Genomic DNA, 19663 nt, shown 5'->3' on the forward strand with positions numbered 1-19663 from the left:
CCAAGGTCTTCCCCCTCCCGGACTGCCATCGGTGTGTAGCTGTTCCTGTCCCAGAAGCTAGAGCAAAAGGCACAGGAAGATGCCACGGGACCAGATTCTGTTCCCCAGCTTTTGAGGAGCTCCTGTTTCTGCATCTCCACATGCAATTCGGGACTGTCAGCAAATTGCACCCGAGCTTAACTCCCCTCCTTACAGTAATACAAGAAGAAAAGCAACAGCAACTGGTAATTAGCTGGCTCCTGTTCACAGTGCACGAGCCAGAGTGCCTTGGCCAGCTTTGGGTTTAGATCCTGAAGCTTTTTTTAAGCATTACTGTGAGGACACTGTTCCCTCACAAGCCTGGCTCGAATAATCCCATCCGCCACAAGACTCGTGAGGCTTAACAAGTTGTCAGCGTCTTTGAATCTTTTCCTTCTTGGGAGACTTGGCTGCACCCCGTAAAGTGAAAGCCCTGAGCAAAGGATCCTGTTGGGATCACTGCCTCGAGAGGAACACAGCCCTCAAAGGGCCTGCGAGCACGTTTTCCATTGCTTTCATGTGGCTGCTTACTCCCCTCTAAGCATCTCCAAGGTCTCTGGTGAATGTCTGCTGTCTGGCATGCTGAAAAGCCAGTGGAAATACTTGTTTTTCACTCCGGAACGGGGGAGCGATGCTGTAGGAGATGTTACTGCAAATGCTCCTGTACTGCTCGTGAGCACAAAGAGCTGAAGCGCAGAGGGGAGCTCCCCAGCAGCCTCGTGCTCAGAGATCTTGTGGGGGTCCCCTGAATGCTGCACCACCCCAGCCAAAGGCGAGGAAACCCAGGAAAGAAGAGAAGGGAAGAGGAATTAAGTCTCAGACCAAAACCTATTGTGAGGGAAGAGTTTCCCCAGCAGGTTGTGGTTACCCCGCACCAACAGCCCGATCCTGCAGGTCCCCGCAAGGTCACAACGCTCCCCCTGGCCTGTGGATTCCCTCCACCTCCTTTACTGAAGGCTTCTCCCTGTGTAAAACGGATTGCTCCCAGGTTCCCCGCATGACAGCAATCGGGAGCAGGGGAGCAGCTCAGTCAGCAGGAACAGCAACGAGCTGCTGGGCCCTTCCTGCCCAGCTGGGTGCCAAGGGAGCTCTTGGCTCCGAGTCTCCCTTCCACAGAGGGATGGAGCTCTAGAAAATGCGAACCTTTGCTGGGCCGGGCGCACCTTCCTCCCTTTCCTGCTCCTCCAAACCAACAACGTGTTCCTTCTGGTGGCTGGTGTCCATGCTTTCAGGCTGCTGCAATGTGGAGAGCGATGTCCTCGATCTCCTCTGTGCAGCAATCCCATGCCGTTGGCATTTAAAGGCATGAGATCACAAGGTCTGCATCACCGTGCATAATCACATGAAGGCTACAGATGTCCAGCGGAGCTGGAGAGCTGCACCTCATCGCTGCCCCAAAAGCTCTGTTCCATCAACGATCTCCTCAGCCAGGTGAGGAAGGCCAGTACCGCCACCCAGTGCCCCGGGATTTGGCTCAATGGTTTTATGGGCTGACTAGAAGCTACCTTTGGTGCAGTGAGGGTACACCCACGAGCAGCTTCTTGCTTTCTGGTGCTCCAGGCAACGAGCAGTTCCCAGCCATCCGGACACTGACTCCCTGACTCCAAGCTTCCACGCGGCTCCACGTCGCGAATGCAAAGCGCTGCACACACGCGGTTGAAATAAAAAGTCAGAAACTGACAAATGTTTAATATTAGTTTTGAAGAAAAAGTGACCATACTCGCTTAAGATGAGAAAATAACAACTAAGTGTGTTTAGTGAGCTCTCCTGCCACGCCGTCAGCCCACAACAGCGGCTTTCCAGCAAGGCCCGAGCAGAGAGGCAGGCCTCCCCGCAGCTGCTCTCAGCGCGTGACAATGCAAACTCACTCGGGACACAATACACAATTGCCGTGGGAGCTGGCGTATGGAGGTTGCACTCTGATCTGCGTTTGGCTGCCGCTCTCGGGCCATGGCACATATCAGCAGAACTGCAAGAGAAGGGAGTTTAAACCCTGATTAGAAAGCCTCACTACCAAGGGGAGTCGCAGGTCATGCGCTTGCTGCCTAGAAGACAGGAATCCGGATGACAGTTCTTGTTTCGGAAGCTGGCAAGGGCTCGGGGATTGTGCGGAGGCAGGGCTCAGCCCCTGCAGCAGGGGCTAAACAGAGCTCCCATTTGAATCTCTCAGCTGTGGCTCTGGCACTTTGTAGTGGTGCCAATTCTGCTCACCATCAACGGGGAGATTTCTGCTCACATCCAGGCTCTGCACACAGTATAAAAGCATTTTTTTTTTTAAAAAAAAATCCTACACGATGTCATCACCACCATCTCTTGGGTGGCAGAGGGAGCGAGAAAAGCACTGTGAAGTTGGTCATGGCAGCAGCGGGGATGTGAGGAAGGAGATGGGGAATGTGGAAGTGAGGCATGGCCCCAGCTGGTCTGCAGAGATGGGATGAACCCAGGAGTTCTTGCCTCTGTGCTGGGAGGAAAGATCACTCGCTAGAGCCAGTCAGCGTTTGGCAAGCACCTCTGAGGACAGCAGCTAAGCATCTGCAGCATCGTGGGTACAGCTACCCTAACACCCCTCAGTGCCAGTAATATCCTTGGTGTGCTACCTTCCAGCGATTCCCACACTCGTTGCACACGACGAAGGTGGTCATGGGCTCGTCGGAGCTGCGGGTCTGCACCTGGGGAGGACACAAGGGAAATGAGAGCTGAGCACCGCACGTGGCCTCAGTGCGGGGCTCACAAAGCAGCTCCTTGTCCCTCTAGCCACCGAGGATTTATGCTGGCCATCTGGTCACATTGTCAGAAATCATCGAGACACCAAGGCCTGGGAGAGCACAAGGAGCCTCCCTGCAAAATGGGTCTGGTTATTGTTTCACACACAAATTTACACATATACACACATGGTCTCCGACTCTTCGGAGAATTCCCAATCCTGCAGCTACGCCAAGCTTCCCATTCTATTGCAAATGCCTGTATAAATTACAACCTATTAAGCCAGTGTCATCAGCAGCTGCCTGCCAGCGTGCCCAGGGTACGGTGGGTACAGACCAGAGCAGTTTGAACATCTGGCGCTGAAAGGCCACCGGTAGGAACCAGAGGGCTGCCCCACCAGGCACAAAAACGCACCCGTGAAGGGCACCGGCACATACACCTACAGCAGAGAAACTGCTCCCCTGGCCTGGAGCATCTTCAAGGACTTCACTGCTGCCAGAGCCCCACATCTCCCCAAAGAATCGCACAACGGAGCAGCTCGGGCTCTGATCTCCCCTTACAGCCACCTTTTCTTTGGGGTTGTGACCAAGGCAGCAGCAAGAAAATGATCCCGCCGGCGTTCAGCAGCAGCTGCTCGAGGAGACTCTTGCCTCGAGACCCCTCGCTAGCCCTACGCTATCTGAGCGACTCGTCTGGGGCAGCAACTTCCCTCCTCAGCCCTGCGCTGCCCGCTCTTTGTGGGTGGCTCTGGCGGTGCACGTACCCACAGCCGGACCCTCCCCGTGCTGCGCCCCGAGCAGGGATGGATGCAGCTGGCTGGGAGACTGCAAACCCCTCAGCCCATCAAGCACACGCTCCACAGGAACACATAAAAAAGCACTCAAGCCATTCCCGTTTACAGACCCAGTCCTCTGTCCTGGCCTCCCAGAAACGTACTCTGGGTTACCAGGTTCTGCACATTTCTCGTCTGGTTTGTGTTTGAGCCATTAAGGAACTCTGATATTTAACCCAGATGTGACGGCTGCCTCTGGCTGGCTCTCGCCAGAAACACATGGTTTGCTAAAAATCAGATTTTCATGGCATTTGAGTACCACAAGACACCAGGTCTGGACACAAAATACTGGCACTCCCTGTGCAAATCAGACAGCAGAACTATGCCGAGTGTAATTATGGTGATCTACATGTGTAATTACCCAGTGTGCAAGAGCCATAGCATTTGCATGATGCAAACTAAACATGTTTTGCAAGCACGCTGGATAGCTAAATTCTGTAATTCTCACCCGATGTTACTGCCTGGCTCCGAACGCTTTCACAAATGCCAGTTCACCTACTTGAAATGTAGGACATGTCAGTACCAGTGATTGTTTCTTCTCTGGAAAACTAATAAAAAAAAGGCATTTTTTTCTTCTGATATTTCTGCTGAGAAGATGCTGCCGGGACCTGCCCCAGCTCCGAGCAGTCGGACTCCAGCCCACTACAAGCAAAGCTCGGGGCCCACGTGCTGCCGAGGCGAGCAGCACAGCTCAGGCAGGGACTTACTGGGACGCGTTGTGGGATGCAAGACGGCTTGTTCAGCCGAAGGAAAAACCCCGGTCAGCCGCCTGGCTCTCCTCTGTGTTTGCACATCGCATCCAAGCACACCAAGGGGTTTCACTCGGCGCTTGCACGCGCATTTCGGGCGCACCCACTCGGCAAACGCAGTAGCAATCGCGTGGTTGCTGGTGCATTTTTGGGTATCTGCACATTCTGCAACACTGACTCACAGCAAAAGCACATTTATCTCCAGATGCCTGGCACGAACACGGGAACTAAAACGCGCTGGCAATGTGCAAGGCTTCCAGCAGCTGTCCCTCAAGGGGAAGGAATCGCCGCTGCCTGCTCACACCAGATTCATTTATTCTTTATTGATATTTCACCTGTTTCGTGTTTTATTTTAAATAAGTTGGGGTCTGTCCAGCCGCAGCTTATCTACATTCCTAATTTGCACTTTTAATACCATCAACGTGCCTGCCTCAGTTTCTGCAGTCTCTCTCCTCTGTGCTACCCACTCCTTCCTTCTCTGAACCGTCACATTCCCAGCACCTGCTTTCAACGTGCAGCTCTCCCAGGCTGCTCAGCAAGCAGCATGACATGCTCTTGAAATCTTCCCTGGTGCTGCACAAATCCCTGCTCTTCCAGATGCAAAGCAGCATCTGCTCAAATGAACAAAGAAAGTTACACAAGCTCCAACGAAAGATGTATGCAAAAGCATCAGCACTGTATTTTAGAGGGCCCCAAGCATTCAAAAAGCTTCTCTCTATCAGCAGCAAAATTTCTGCCATGCTGCATGGCCTGTCCAGGAGCAGTACGAGCTCAGGACTGTGACAGATCTTGTCCTGTGCAGAGGTCAGTGCTGTGGAGGCTGTAGGAGCAGGAAGACTAACCTGGGTGTAGGTGCAGTTCTTCTTCTTGCACTTCCCACAGGTGAAGAGGTCAGTTTGCGTCCCTCCTGTCTTGGCCATCTGATGCTCCCGAATTGCTTCTTTCGTCATGGCTTTCCTGATCTCTTTCAGCTCGTTACTGGCCATTTCCTTTCAAAAAAGGAATAAAATCGCATCTGTCCCGTTTTACCACCACACCCGCCGCAGTGGAAAGAACCAAGGGGACAGAAGGGCCTAACAGATGGGTGTTAAGACAGAAAGCCTTTCGGTTTTGGTTACTGGTCCACCCCTGTGACGAGCTGACACCCCAACAGACTGCTCTCCACATTGCAATCCCCACGGCTAGTTTCCTCCCCGTGCACTCGGGCAGCAGCTGCTGAGAAATCTGCAGTCCTGGCGCGCAGACCAGCCACTTGCTTCAAGCTCATTCATACGACACGTTCCCTGTCCGAAAGCAACCCTGCTCGGGCTTCCTCACCTCCGAGGTCATCACTGCAATCTGCTCAGGGGTAATGGCCCCGCACAGCACGTTCTTTTTCAGCTCAGGATTTTTGGAGTCCTTCAGATTGGAGATGCGGCTCCTCACGCGGTTTTTTGTACTTCATGTCGGTGTTCTTGATGTCTTGGTATATGCGTACGCGGCAGTCAAGGACTTTCCAGCCAACCCAGAAGCCTCCAACCACACCCTACACCTACAGGGAGCGTTACTGCTGCCAGGACACAGACGATGGTGCTGGAAGCAAAAGACAGTCTCTGCTCTGGGAAATTAACACTGTATTTGAGCACAGACTTACGTGATCCCGGAGACCAGGGGCTTTTACACTGTGCTAGAAATAATCTTTATTTTTAGTTAGGCTCTGGTTCTTCAACCTGCTCTTCCTCGCAGCAAGGCAGGCACAAAATGCTCAGCTGAGAGAGCCCAGCTGCACCCCACAGCCACCGTGCCAAGGCAAGCTCCACAATTATCCCAATCTACACCCAACTCCACACTTACTGCTCTGTCTTCCCCCTTTCTTTTACCCCCTATGAACACACTGCTCTCAAGAGCGAGGCTCAGGACAGCTGTTAAGTCTTTGGAAGCAGAGCTGGGAGCAGGAAATAGTATTTTGACAGGAAGGGGAACTTGGGACGCGCAAGCCCACGATGGTGTGAACAGGAAGGAAATCTCTGTGTCAGTCACACCAGCAAGGGCTCTGCCCTGAGCTCCCAGCACTGCTGGTGGCTCCTGCGTGCCCCAGGACACAGCCAAGCAGAGCCGGAACCTGACAGCCCTGACAAGCAGAGCTGCATCAGAACCTTTACACAAAGTCATACTGCCCCGTTTCTCCTCTCAGCTCGTTCAATTCATGGCCTGGAGACACGCAGGCCCTTGAGGGAGCCCAGTACAGCAAGGATATATTCTTCAATCTGGGCTGCTATGTGCTCGCAGTCAGCGCCAATGGCAACGTAGTCATCTGTAAGACAAGAGGAACAGAAGGTCAACGCTTTCCAACCAGGCACGGGGTCCCTGGGCTCAGCATTTCTGAGATACAAATCTAGACAGTTTGCGATTTTGATTTACGTGCTCTTTCCGTCAAATGGCATCGTGGCCTTTGCTCTAGGTACCCTCCGACCCTTTTGAAAAGAGCAGTGATGAAAATAAGCAAATCCAGCCAGTTTGTGCCCTCCGCCTCTCTACCAGGACTACACAAAGCTAACAAGAACCTGCCCCACAAAAGGAGTTTTCCCATATCCAATGTATTTTTGCCATAGTTGCAACCAACAAGGAAGGAATTGATTCTCCTCAGATATTGGTGTCAACAAGAAGTAGCTCCACTCAGACCAAATCTGATAGAGCCTGACAGGCAGCATCGAAATCAAGCCTTTGTTTTTCTTCTCAGCTCAGGGTTCCATCTGCCCTTTTCTTTCACATGCTGCTTCTTGCCAATTAAACAGCATCAGAGTGCGAAAACTGTTATGAGCTGGGACACTGGGTATGGTAACCACCACCACCAAGCAGAGGAAAGCGGTGCAGAACCGGGCTGAGCTTAAAAGCAGACTTCAGGGGACTACTTCCCGGGCTTCCCACGGAAAGGGTTTTTCTAGGAGTTACACAGAGTACTTAATGCAGCATATACAAGCACACACGCAGAGGAAGGCTAGAAAGAACGACTCTGTGAACTTCTCCATCTGCTGTCTACGTTCCTTGGCTTCAAATTAACAAAACTCTGCAGTGCTCAGGCAGATCCCCCTTTTCCAAAAGGATCTGCAGCTTGGACTCAAGCACGTGTTCAGCTCGAGGTGTTCAAAAGCTGACTGTCAGAGATGCTGAGCACCTGCAGCTGCCTGTTTTAGATGGCACAGCACGAGTGCAAGCAGAGCCTATTCCATCCCAGATCCACAGAGGACCCCAGTATTTAAGCAGCTCCAGTCTGCGCGGGCAGGGGGAATCTAAGTGCAGGAGGCGACTGGCACGAGCACCATTACCGACAAATTCCGTACAGTGAGTTACGGCTTCGCTTTGTGCCCCAGGGGTAAGCAGAGATGACAGCTTCACTCTACAGCAATCAGGCAAGACTGAGACCTGGAAAGGGAAGCAAATACCTGCACACCTGGAGATCAAACTTCTGGCCAGACCCGCCCACCGCAGGCTGCGGAACAGAAGACCACACATGACCCCGTGTTCTTAATTACCATGCCTCTGGCACGAGCCAGGCCCGTATCCACGTATCTACAGATGCTGTGGTGCCAGCCAGCCGGACAAAAGGGTGATGGGGGGCTAAACCAAACTGATAGCAATAATCCTTCGACGAGGCCGCTCCAGAAGAGCCTATCTAAAAGGTGCCGAACTTGGCACTGACCTACATGCAGAGGTCTCTGGCAGAACACACCAGGAGCTGCGAAATATTTTAAGTATTTTAAGCAACGCGGGGTTTCCCCCAGCACTCACCGTCAGCCTGTAGAGCTGTTGTCAGCATCTCTCTGCATTTGTTGCGGACAGCATCGCAGGTGACGGGCGCCGGAGGGAAGGTGGTGATTTTGGGAGTCGTCGGGGTCTTCGGAGGCTCCTGCCTTTTGTTGGAGCTAAAAGAGAAACTTCACCTGTCAGAATGCCTCAGCTCGGGTCACTGAGGGCAGAGAAGGGATCAGCAGGCATGTGGCCAAGCATCCTGTTAATTACAACCCAAAACCAGTCAGAGGAAAACAGTGCAGATGCGTGCCCCAAACCAGCACGTAGCGCAAGACAGCAGTCAGTGCCATCAAACCAGACACGAGCTCTCCTGTGGAATCTGCTGGCTGTAACTGGAGGTTTAATCCACGAAGCAGGCCTGCTAACCAATTCCTGTTACTGAACATGGACCACGTCTGCCAGACCACTGGGCATCAAGTGAAAACATTATGAAACCATCGGACACCATCGGTAAATCAAATGCGCTCGGGACTCCTGAGAGCATCAGCACGCCCTCAGTCGGACCGCAGCACCCAGATCACGGTGCTGAATTCCTCTCTTGCTTTGCAGGACCCCATCCTTAAATGCTTTCAGCAGAAAGCAAGCAGAAGCCACCCTAAGGTTAATCTCAGCAGGTACCAGAATTGGTTCCTCATCTCACATCCTTCGCTATTAATGTCAGCAGCAGGAAGAAGAGAACAAACACCCTGGCTCCCTCTAACCACCAAGAAGGGCAGCATGCTGCCTTCGGGGCAGAAATCAGAGAAGCCTACCCCAGCCTCTCCAGAACAAGGGGCTTCTGTGCAAAGGGAAACAAAGCTAATGGCTTCTTCAGCTCTGATACACCAAAAGAAACGCAGCAAAACACATAAGGGGATCTTCCTTTCTCCTGTGATCTGGCAAGACTCTGATTGCTCATCTCACAGAGGAGCACCCCTACACAACCACAAGCAGCTCACGCAGGTGCCAGGCTAACACGGGACTAACAAATATTACTTCCCTTGCAAAAAGAACTTCATTTTCTGCCTGCAAGCACTTGTAGGCACAGGCAGGGGAACGCAAACATTGCCTGCTGTGACTGCATCGCTCGGGTCACCTGCCAGGAGAGACAGAGGGCACACAGCCACCGCGTGATGCAGCAGGTTGATGCAGCACAGGCCCAGGTTGGCATGCCGGAGGAGAAATTTCACCGAGCAGTTCAGCCTGGTGAATACCCACGATGCTGAAACATCCTGCCCGTAAAAGCCTAACATCTGCACATCGGGTTAGTTAGCCCTGCAATTGCTGCAGATAAAAAAAAGCTGGGCTGTTATGATTCCCAGATGATTTTATGGAGCCTTCCTTCCCCCCCGCCCCCTAAATCTAGGCAGTAGAACAGCCAATTTTTCAGCTGAGATTACTCTGACTTTGGTGTTCGGGCCATAAAATGCACATTATTTATTGCCAACGTCTGGGTAACATCAATGCAGCAAGAGACAAACAGGGAGAAAAAGAAAGAAGCTCTGGTATTTCTTTCACCCATGCCATAGCGGCAACATCTCCTTGAGACACAAGTGGCTTTACAGCTGCTGTGAAGCTGGGGCACCACCTCCAAGTTTTTGCCATCAAAAATAAATCTCTCATGAGCAGGGACTTCCACTGCACCGTCCCAGAAGGGATTAGCTAGCCCGCAGCAGAGCAGCGCTAAGCTGGAAGCCGCCTGAATGTGCAGGTGTACGAAGTGAGCCAGACAACTTCAGGGACTCAGCCCAGGAGCCCCTGCTGCTGCTGCCAAGTTCAAATCCAGGCTGGCTCCGGGGTGCCTCAAAGCCCTCAGATCACCGTTAGCGCTACTGGATTGTCACAGCTCAAAAACCTCCTCGGGCCCTTTGCAGGAGCACTCACCAGTGCACCTTCAGCAAATTGCTCAGGTCAGACCACAGCTAGAAGATTAATTTCGTGCTCAGATGAAATAGAAGGACTCCAAGGGAGATTACATTGTGGGCTTGCTGCATTTCTCTTTGCCCAGCAGCCGAAGAAGGCTTGTTACCATCCAGTTTTACCGGTCAGCACTGCATGAGGCTATTGAACAGATTTACTGAGGTGTCCAAACAGCTAAAAACATTCCATAGGATTTACATCACACGTATTACAAAAAAAAAAGTAAACTTAGCTTGCAAATAATCAATTAGATGCTGATCTCGTCTGGATCGTACAAATTGCTGCCAGGTACTTTTGTGCCTAGGGAACTACGCACAGCTCACGGCTGGTGGTGCGCACGGGGGTGAACGCAGCAAATCATACACAGCTTGGGAAGACTCGTCTGAAAACGATGGCTGATCTCGTACAAAACAGTTGGGAAAAATGAAACTTCCCGAGGGCAAAGGCAAAAAGCCTAGAAAACACCTCCAACAAAAGGAAACGCTGAAAGGATTAGAGTGGTTTACAGCAGGGAAGACTCTGAGGAGACAAGTGCTGAAATACTTGAAGACTTGTTCCAAAGGAGGAGTGCAGGAAAAACCCTCTGCATTCGTAAAAATTTAACAAGAAGCAAAGGTCTTAAGCAAGATGGGTTTTGATCAAGAGTAAGTTTCAAACTGTAAAGGTGAGTTATGAATTAGAAGAGCCTGCCAAAGGCAACTCTGGAAATACCTTACCCTGATGATTTTTTGGGACTGTCAAAAAAAAACAGCTTAGAAAAAGGGCTGCTGGGAGCAGCTTGGGCAGAGATCGTGTTGTCCTAGGAAGGGGTGGCAGAAGAAACTTTCCTGAGAGCTCTTCCAGCTTTAAGTTAGTCCCATTTTCCAGGCAGTGACACGAAGGTCTCCCAGAGTAAAATACTGGTGTGAACTCTTGTAAGTGTCAGAAGTAACACGGGGTGAAGGTCAATGAATGTTTAAAAAGAAGCAGCGATAACCAGCCCGCACTCTGACATGCAGGAAAATAAAGCCAGGATACTAAGTTTCGACACAAAGTCAGGTTTTTAAACCACTCTTTACACAGGTACAACTTGACTTTCAGGAAGGTTCCATCTGCAACTGCTACTGACTTAAATATTCCATATTGATTTAAATATTGTTTATTCCCTGAAGGAGGAAAAAAAAAAGCTAGACCAGTTGCATGGTTATTCCACTTCTGTTAGCTGATGAGTAAAGGAATTTGCCTCCATGCCCATACGTGCCCCGAGATGACAACCGATCACTCATGAATTAGATGAAAGACTCCTGAGACATGCCAACAACTGTACTGAAAGTTATTTATTAAGTTTCAGAAGTTAGTTTGTTATTAGAATCGTTGGGAAATAGACCTCAAACACACCTAGAAGACTTATTTCAGGAAATCCTTGTGGTTCACACTGTTCCTGTTCGACAAGAGAGGGAGCTTGTAAATCTATCCAGACAACAAAAGATTACACACACACCAAAAAAAATAAAATAAAAATGCTGGAACAAAATGGTGGCAGAGCGAGAGCCATGGACTACAAACAGAACTCAGGGCTGCACTGGAAGAAAATCTCACCAAAGAGCTGAATTCAGGCCACGGATCCAAAACCGCCTAATAAAACTTTCAGAGAACATTGGAAAAGGAAAAGTTCCTGCTGTCAGGCACAGAGACATTAGACACAGCCCATTAAAACGGGCTACGCTAATGGTCTAAACTACTAGAGCCCAACGGGGCATGCTTTGGATTACACTAGTGCAGCAGATAATTTTACAGGTGCCAGCTCCGCACTGGCGGGTTCGGAGCCTTCAGGTCTAGCAGCGCCAGTCTCCACAGAGGGATTTCTGCATCTGTGCTCCAGAAAGCAAAGACAAATTTCAGGCCAAGAGCTATTCGAGTTTCTCCTCCCTGACAGAAGGGGAAGGCCCAGCCAAAATCCATCAGACTCAGCGGCCGTAGGATCTGAATGCAAACTGATTTCGTTGCTGTCTCGATGGCAGCCTCAGCTGAACCAGCAAGCATCCCCCGAGCAGCCGGTCAGACCCCTCCCCATCGCAGCCTGCACTTTAAAGCAAAGCCAAAAAGCTTTGCTGCTAATATTTTTTTTTTTTCCAAGGCAGATTAGCAGTTCATTTTGCAGCACTGGAGAATAACCACTTTGGGCTGCGAAGAGAGCCTGGCTCAGCCTAGCACCAGAACTAGCCCCTTCTGCTGGATCCGTACTAAGTTACTCCCTTTGCTGCTGTTTATCCTTCACGACCAAGGGGACGCTCTGCCACTCAGAAGATGCTGGAGGATGAATACGTAGAAAGCATCAAGGGAAAAACTGCAGCAGCTGCAACACACCCTCGAGGCACAGCGGAAGGGTAGCAGCACAAGCCAGAAAGCTCGTTGCTTCCACCCCACAGCCCCCACGCTGTCTGCTTAGGAAAAGAGTGGGGCTTTTGCCTCTCTGCCTACAGCCAGGATCCCGTTGAGCAAAATTACTTCAGGCCTCCCAGCAGACCCACCTCGTTTTGCTCGTGATGTGTCTGCTGCCACTGCACCCAGGGGATGCACCGCGCTTCCTTCCTTCCCTCCCGGCTCCGCGCTCCCCAGGGTCAACCTTGCGAAGGTTAAATCGGGAGCTTCCCTTTCTCTTTGAAGTGCACTACTGCTTCCTGGCTCGAGCACTACCAGCCGAGTTTGTAATGCTTGCCCTTTCCTTTCCCCAGCAGGAACAGCTCACAAGTGCTTCCACTCCAGCTTCTGGCCTTAGGCTGGAGGGAAAGCTGCCTCCCCTTCCCAGTAAGGACAGGCTCAAAGGCTCTCACCCCAGCAAGTGACTCAGTTTTCACCCTGGTTACTCACACAACAGATCTTTCCTGCCTGCACCCTGGGGAAGGGAGCACTAGTCTGCAATTTTATGGGATATAAGGATCATAAAGAGAAGGGATTTGCATCACAAAGCTGGTGGCATTGCTCAGACTAATTAGCTTACAAAGCAACCCCTTCTCAGCTATCACTGGCTGCTTTGTGGCCTCCAAGCCTTGCGTCCTCTCAACAGGATGAGAGGAAACAGCATCTAAGAAATCCCATCCTACTGCTCTTATACCGGTACTGCCACTGGATGCATTACGCACACAGAACTAAACAGCTCCTGCTCTCACGTTGCACTACGTCATCACAAGGCTCGGTTCTTCCAGCTGTGAAGTCTCCTTTATTAAAACGCTCGTTGCAACACCTCGCAAATCCCTTTTCACATTTTACAGAGGTGAGGTAGCCAAAGATGCACGTAAATTAAAGTTTCATAGCTCAGCATCAGTAGCTTTCTCCGTCACCTGCCCCGTGCAGAGCTGTGAAGGGTGAGAAGGCTCACACCAAAACAAGCCTTGGGAGGTGTGAGCAAAAAAGCAGAGGAGGATCAAAGCACAGAGTGACAAGAAAGCGACCAGCAGGGGACAGGCTGCAGACACGGAAGTCTGCAAACCAGAAACTATAGCCTTAATACTCTAAATCTTCTGGCAAACTTAGGAAGCTAGCTAAATCTTTAAGTGCCAAACCTACGAAGGACCCACCCTCCTGGGATCTGAGGCTGAGGGAAGCCTCTTGCCTCTGGAAGAGGTCCAGGACAAAGGTTTAAATCGCATTCGCCCTCTCCCCTTTGATCACACTGCCTCCGCTCAAGAGCTTAGCATGTACAGGACAGTGGGAACAGGATGCAACACTCAACATGTGGCAAGGAACAAGCATGCAGCAGACCTGCAAGAGGGGCAGACACCAGTCCAGAGTGAAAAGAGGACTTCTGCTGGGACTTGCTGAGAAGAGGACAAAGAAATGGAAGTTTTACAATAGCGATGTATGAGTCAATCCCATCCATCACTTGATATTGCAAAGGCCAAAAACAGTCTTCATTCTAAAGAGCTCCAAGTTAGAAACAGGCAAAAAAAAATATAAAAATGCAACAAAAATGTTTTATTAATAAAAAATAAACATAAAACAATAGAAAAACAAAAAGTCATGAATAAAAGCAAAAAAAATCACCAAAGCCACCATCTTTTCTGATGTTTATTTCTGCATTACAGTTCAGTTTATTAAAAACACCATGCAGCTCACCCCTGAAGCAGCCTAGACTCCAGGCGCTTCTGACCAGGAATTTGAACACACAAAATCCCCAGCTCAGACACTTAAAAGTAAAAGTTAATGTAAGATGGCAACAGAAAATTCAGGTTAGGTAACGGTATCATCTTTGGCTAAAGGGAAGCTTTACCTTTGGTCTTTTGAATTACCAGTGTCCTTTGAGGAAGAAGTTGGCAAGGACAGGCTTTTCTTTTTCTCCTCACTTTTCTCCTCAGAAGCATCTATATTCAAAAGAAAGAAAAAGCAAGCTCGGATGCTGAAGGGTTCAGAACCGTTTTTTATCCCACAACCCTGCAAGCACTAAACGGTGTCTTAAGACCACAGATCTGGCCTAACGTAAATTATTAATCTACAAAAAGAATCAGGAAAAGGCCTTCAGGGCCTCCCATGCTTTCCGACAGACCTTTTATTTGCCTCTAAGTAGAAAACTAAATCAAATAAAAGCGTTCCCCATCAAACCAGGGAGCAGCGAGCAATCACCTTCCCTCCTTAAGAGATAAGCTTCCTCACAAGACATGCCTCATCACAAAAGTCCCTTTCAGAGACCCTGGCTGCTGAGCACGTATTGGATCAAGTTCTGCAAAGCGTCGCTAAATGCAGTGTTTCAAGCCAACGACATCTGAAGGGCCAGTAAGGGCTAGTCCTTCTGGGAATACCATTTCTTGCATGTCTCAGGCGCTGCCAATAGCACAGCCCTGGAGAGGACTTCCATTACACTGCAGAACAAGATCAACCCAGCGGTAAACTGCCTCAGCCTAGGCAGTATGCATCAGCCCCAGCGTGGAAAGGACAGTCCCAGACGGGAGAGGAAAACTGCTGCTAACTCATTCGGTCTGTTAAAACGGGGAGCATTTTATCTGGTGCAGATACATTTCACTTAGCCTCAAACACTTCATCACGTGTCTGTTACACGCTGCTGCCCAAGAAGTCAGCGTAAAGAGCGTCTGAATTTCACATGGGGCTACTTTGCCACTGGCGTAGACTGGAAAATACTGCTTTGCTAGCAGGACACATGTATGGCTGTCCTTCCAAACTCAGCGCTGCCGATGCCTCAGTCTTTTATCACAAATGTAATCATTAAGACAATAATTGTAAGCCCTCTACCACTAATTTTGACATATGGTGCCGTATCAGCACAGGATTACTCAGAGAGAATTACAAGCTTCTGTTTACCAGAGTCAATCACCACGAAAGCCTCCTCAGCAGAGAGCAGTCAACGTGAATTCGTCTGCAAGTTGTAAAATTAAAATCCTTCCCCAACTCATCACCCAAAACGCATTCCAGCTTTTCTCTTCCTCAGCTGATGCAGAGGTTGACAGTGCACGCTGCACTAATACCACACAGCACACAAGTCGGGGTGGAGGGTTCAGAGTACAGACATTGTTTCTACAACTAATTCTAATTATGATCAGGTACACGTTAAGGGTAGCCCTAAGCTTTCAATGCTCTTTCCAGGAAAAGCTAGCCGTTGGGTTGACAACAGGAATGCAATCGAGAGCTATGCATGGTTGTAGGTGAAACTCAAAAGACAGTGCAATTCTAAAGGCTGAATTGCTAGAATGTTCCATGTAAATCAATCCATAAGTTCTCCTGAGAAAAACAGCGCCTCTGCAAGTTGAATCTGACAGGAACACGATGATTTTCTTACCTAGAAGTTTTTTCCAAGACTTGATGAGCGATTTGGCAAGCGCTATCACTTCTTCATCTGTGCTCTGCTTTCTCAGTGCATTTACTGACATGCCGATGCGGGTGGACTGCAAGTGAACATTCAGATGAATCATTCAAGAACAGATTCGTTATTTGTTACTAACTGAAATCAGAAATAACCATAACATAGTCAAAGCAACGACCGAGATATGTAGCATCCGAGCACTTCCAGAGTGATTAGATCTTTACAGCTCTGGAAGGACAAGATGACTGACTCTGGCTTGCTAAAACCGATCCCAAGCTAGGCATCACTCACAAATACCTCCTCTACACACCTGGAAGTAGCATTCTAGTTTAGAGTGAAAAAATCCCAGATGCATATCTTAATCTCTGAATTGTTATTCTCTTCACACCTCCCCAGTGTCCTGAACATCACCATCACAAAGACTTACAGAACTTCCCCGACTGCCCTTTGTGTTTGCTACTTTAATCTCATCTTCCCTTTTGGAGATCCCTGAAAGGATTTGAGCAGCCACCCACATGTCTGACCAACTACACACAAAATTCAGGCAGCACGTCGTGGCCCAAAGCTATTCAATTGCCAGTCCAAAGCGCAGGTTCAGTACTATTTTCTAGATGTAACGCTTATTTTGATGCTTTGAGAGAGGCAAAGAGTCAGAGGAAATCTAGGAAGCCCACGTAAGCAGCATGCTGTGCTTGTCCAGAGACAGACTTCAGCTTTGTACCCTAAGCGTGCAACTCACCTGCAGCAAGTCCAAAGTCATGGGCATACTTTTCAGTTCTTTCAGTAAATCCATTGCACCATCCTGGAGAGGAAAAGAGATACTGAGAATGAGTGCCTCAGGTTTTAATTAAGAAATTTAACACAATGGGAATAAATTCAGAAAGGTGAAATCAAAGCAAAACCAGAAAACCTTCCTTAAAACACCTTCAAGACTACTGAGCATCAGGCCATTACGTCTACGCGACAAGTTTGTTTTCTTTAACACCTGAAAAATACACTCTGAATCAGAGCCGTCCCCTCAGCACACGCTTGGTTTGCACGAGCAATTCTACTAACAAACTATTTTGTGGGCCCAGATTAATGATATCAGTCTGCAAAAACAGTTGGGCAGAATTGCAAGAACCCACCTAAACCTCAAAATCATGACAGAGCAGCAGGAATCTTCTTTCTACCACACAAAACTCAGCGTAGCCACGTCCTAGTAGTTATATTGATAGATCACTGCTCAGCACTAGAGGTGATACCGGGAGCAAAGCCCTCGAGCAGCAAAGCGAAGGAGCCGCTCACTCGAAACGCATCACACGAGGCTTCCTCGCAGCAGCTCCGCATCCAGGAACCCAGATGCAGAACGTACCCGACCGGGCAATCTGTGGATCCCTAAAATTGATAGTCAGAGACAAATGGCAGAGAACCACCAGCCAAAACTCCCTTCGGCAGCAGTTCAGCCTGGAATACGCCTGTCTCCATCCAGCTGGCTCCTTCCCCTCGTTCCCTTTCTATCAAACAAGGCTTTCCAGTGTTCACGTTTAACAGCTCATTTCAAACACCAACCACTCCAAGCCCGTTTGCAGCACAAGACCTACAGGGCCCGGGATTGTAGCGCCACGAAGGAGCCCCACTGACAGCCAGACTGTCTTCCCTGTGCAGGAGGGCTGCTCCCAATTCACTGCAGGAAGACATCCAGCCACCCTACAGAGCAGGGCTGAGAACACCAAAGCAAAAGGAAAGCTGTCGGTGTGCACGCAAGCATCTCACTCAGCACAGTACCCAGAACAAGGAGCTTCCCTCCCAGGCAGCTTCACACCTTTCAGTTTTGCCCGAGAGGAAGGAGGCAGACTGCACTAAATCCGGCCCTTCACGCCCAAAACGACCTGGTGATTCCCGATCCCGTTATCGGAAACGGAGCCGCTTGGGCCAACGGCAGCAAATGGGGGTCCACACAAAAACTAGAGCAACAAACGGGTTCTCCAGGCAACCGTCCTGCAGGAAGAGTTCGCAAATTAGCCGACGGACAGTAAACACGCTGTGGCTCGGCACCAGATAAAATGCCAACCAAGAGGAAAGATCGCATACCGCTCGTTTTAAGAAGCTGCCTCTTTCTCAACGAAGCCATCGACAGGAGCAGACATCGCAGGCTGTGTTTGAGCCCCAGCACGTGTCCCTGGGATCTTACAACAGCTACTCAAGTGCCACTGCTCACCTGCTCTGCAGCCCAGCATCCAGAAGCTCACCTGAACGCAGCCACACCCGGCGCCCCATAACCCAAATACCACGTTCCCTAATCCCAAATCTTGGGATTTCCTGCAGGGAACAACTCAAAGAGCCCCGGGAGGGGGGGGGACACGCACAAGGGTCCCCCCCACTCGAGGCGATGGGGAGGGAGGGCTGGGGATGCTCGCCAGGGCGCTGAGCTGGGGGTGGGCGAGACCTGGGGGTGCAACGTGGGGCTGAAGGGCTCCCACAGCCCCGCACGGGGGAGCAGGGAGCCCCCCCCCAGCAGCAGGCAGCGAACAGCACGGTGGCAGAGATGGAGGTGAGGGGGGCACCCCCTGCAGCCAGTCTGGGGAGGGGGAACTCCACGGGACTGGGGGGGTCTGCATCCCTATGGTAATGGGGGGGGGGGGTCCTGCACCCCCAGGGTAATGGGGTAATTGGGGGGGGGGGGTCTGTGCCCCTATGGTAATGGGGGGATCTGCACCCCCAGGGTAATGGGGGGGGGGGGGGGGGGTCTGCGTCCCCATGGTAATGGGGTAACAGGGGGGTCCTGCACCCCCACGGTAATGTGGGGGCGGGTCTGTGCCCCCAGGGTAATGGGGGGGGGTCTGCGCCCCTATAGTAATGGGGTAAGGGGAGGGCCTGTGCCCTCACCATCATCACCGTGGGCCTCACAGCGAAGGGATGGCCCCCCAAAACCGAGCGGGGGCGTGGCCGTTGGGGACGGGGGATGCCCTCAGGCAACGGGGACGGGGTGGAGGGGGGTCCCCTCAGGACAGCCGCCCCCCGCCCCAAAACCCGCGGCGGGGGGGGGGGAGGAGGCGCCCCCTCCCCGAGGCTGAGGGTCGGGGCCAGCCGCCTCCACTCACCGCGCTCTTCTTGGCCACCATCTTGTCCAGCCGCCGGGCGATGCGCACGATCTCCTCCTCCCCGCCCATCGCTCCGCTCCCCGCGGCGGCCGGGACCGGGGAGGGGGGGGGGGACCGGGGGCGGGGGGGGGGGGAGAGCTGGCGGCGGCGCCCCGGTGCCCACCTCAGCACCGGTACCGCAGTCCGGAGCGGGCGGGCGGCGCGCGGGGTACGCCGGGACTTGTAGTCCTCGCGGCTCCCGCCCGCCTCTTCCCTGCTTGCGGCCGTGCGAACGGACTACAGCTCCCAGCATGCCCCCGCAGGGCGGTGGGCGCGGGGCGCGCTGGGAGTTGTAGTCCGCCCACTCCGCGGGCTGAGGCAGGTCCCGGAGCTGAGGGAGCCTCGCGGTGTCTCCCCCGCCGCCATTTCAGGGCTGAGCGAGCGGGCGGGTACCGAGCGCGTTTGGCTCGGGGGCGCCGCAGGCTGGGCCGGCCGCTTGGCCTGGCTCGGGTGTGGGCCCGGCCCTCAGGCGTCCCTTGGGGCTGTGGGCAACAGCTCCTCCACCACCACCACGTCCTACACCTCCTACACCTCCATCACCCCCTCCGTCACCCCCTCCACCACCACACCAGTAACGCCCGAAGCTGAAACCCCGCTGCTGCCCTCCCTCAGGGCCGTGTAAACACCATCCCATGTTTAAAAACAGACATTTCGGGGCTTCAGGGCACAGCACGGCACCGGGGGGGCCGAAGCCGGGCTCCGGAGCCCCCCTGTAGGTGGCACTCGCACGCTGCGCAGCGCCCGGGTGGCCCCGGGGGGA

General features: G+C 51.7%; 1 protein-coding gene across 1 annotated transcript; it reads right to left on the reverse strand.

Moving 5' to 3' along the window:
* Nucleotides 1-1674: 1674 nt before the first annotated feature.
* TCEA2 (transcription elongation factor A2) lies at nucleotides 1675-19079 on the reverse strand. The gene is given in 11 exon segments (XM_040575774.1): nucleotides 1675-1987; nucleotides 2616-2687; nucleotides 5145-5291; nucleotides 5620-5736; nucleotides 5738-5775; nucleotides 6539-6595; nucleotides 8071-8204; nucleotides 14240-14330; nucleotides 15758-15863; nucleotides 16521-16583; nucleotides 18865-19079. Coding segments are annotated over 11 exon segments (903 nt in total). The 5' UTR covers nucleotides 18934-19079; the 3' UTR covers nucleotides 1675-1978.
* Nucleotides 19080-19663: the final 584 nt, after the last annotated feature.

Source organism: Cygnus olor, chromosome 16 (genome assembly GCF_009769625.2).
Source record: "Cygnus olor isolate bCygOlo1 chromosome 16, bCygOlo1.pri.v2, whole genome shotgun sequence".
Taxonomy (NCBI): Eukaryota; Metazoa; Chordata; class Aves; order Anseriformes; family Anatidae; genus Cygnus; species Cygnus olor.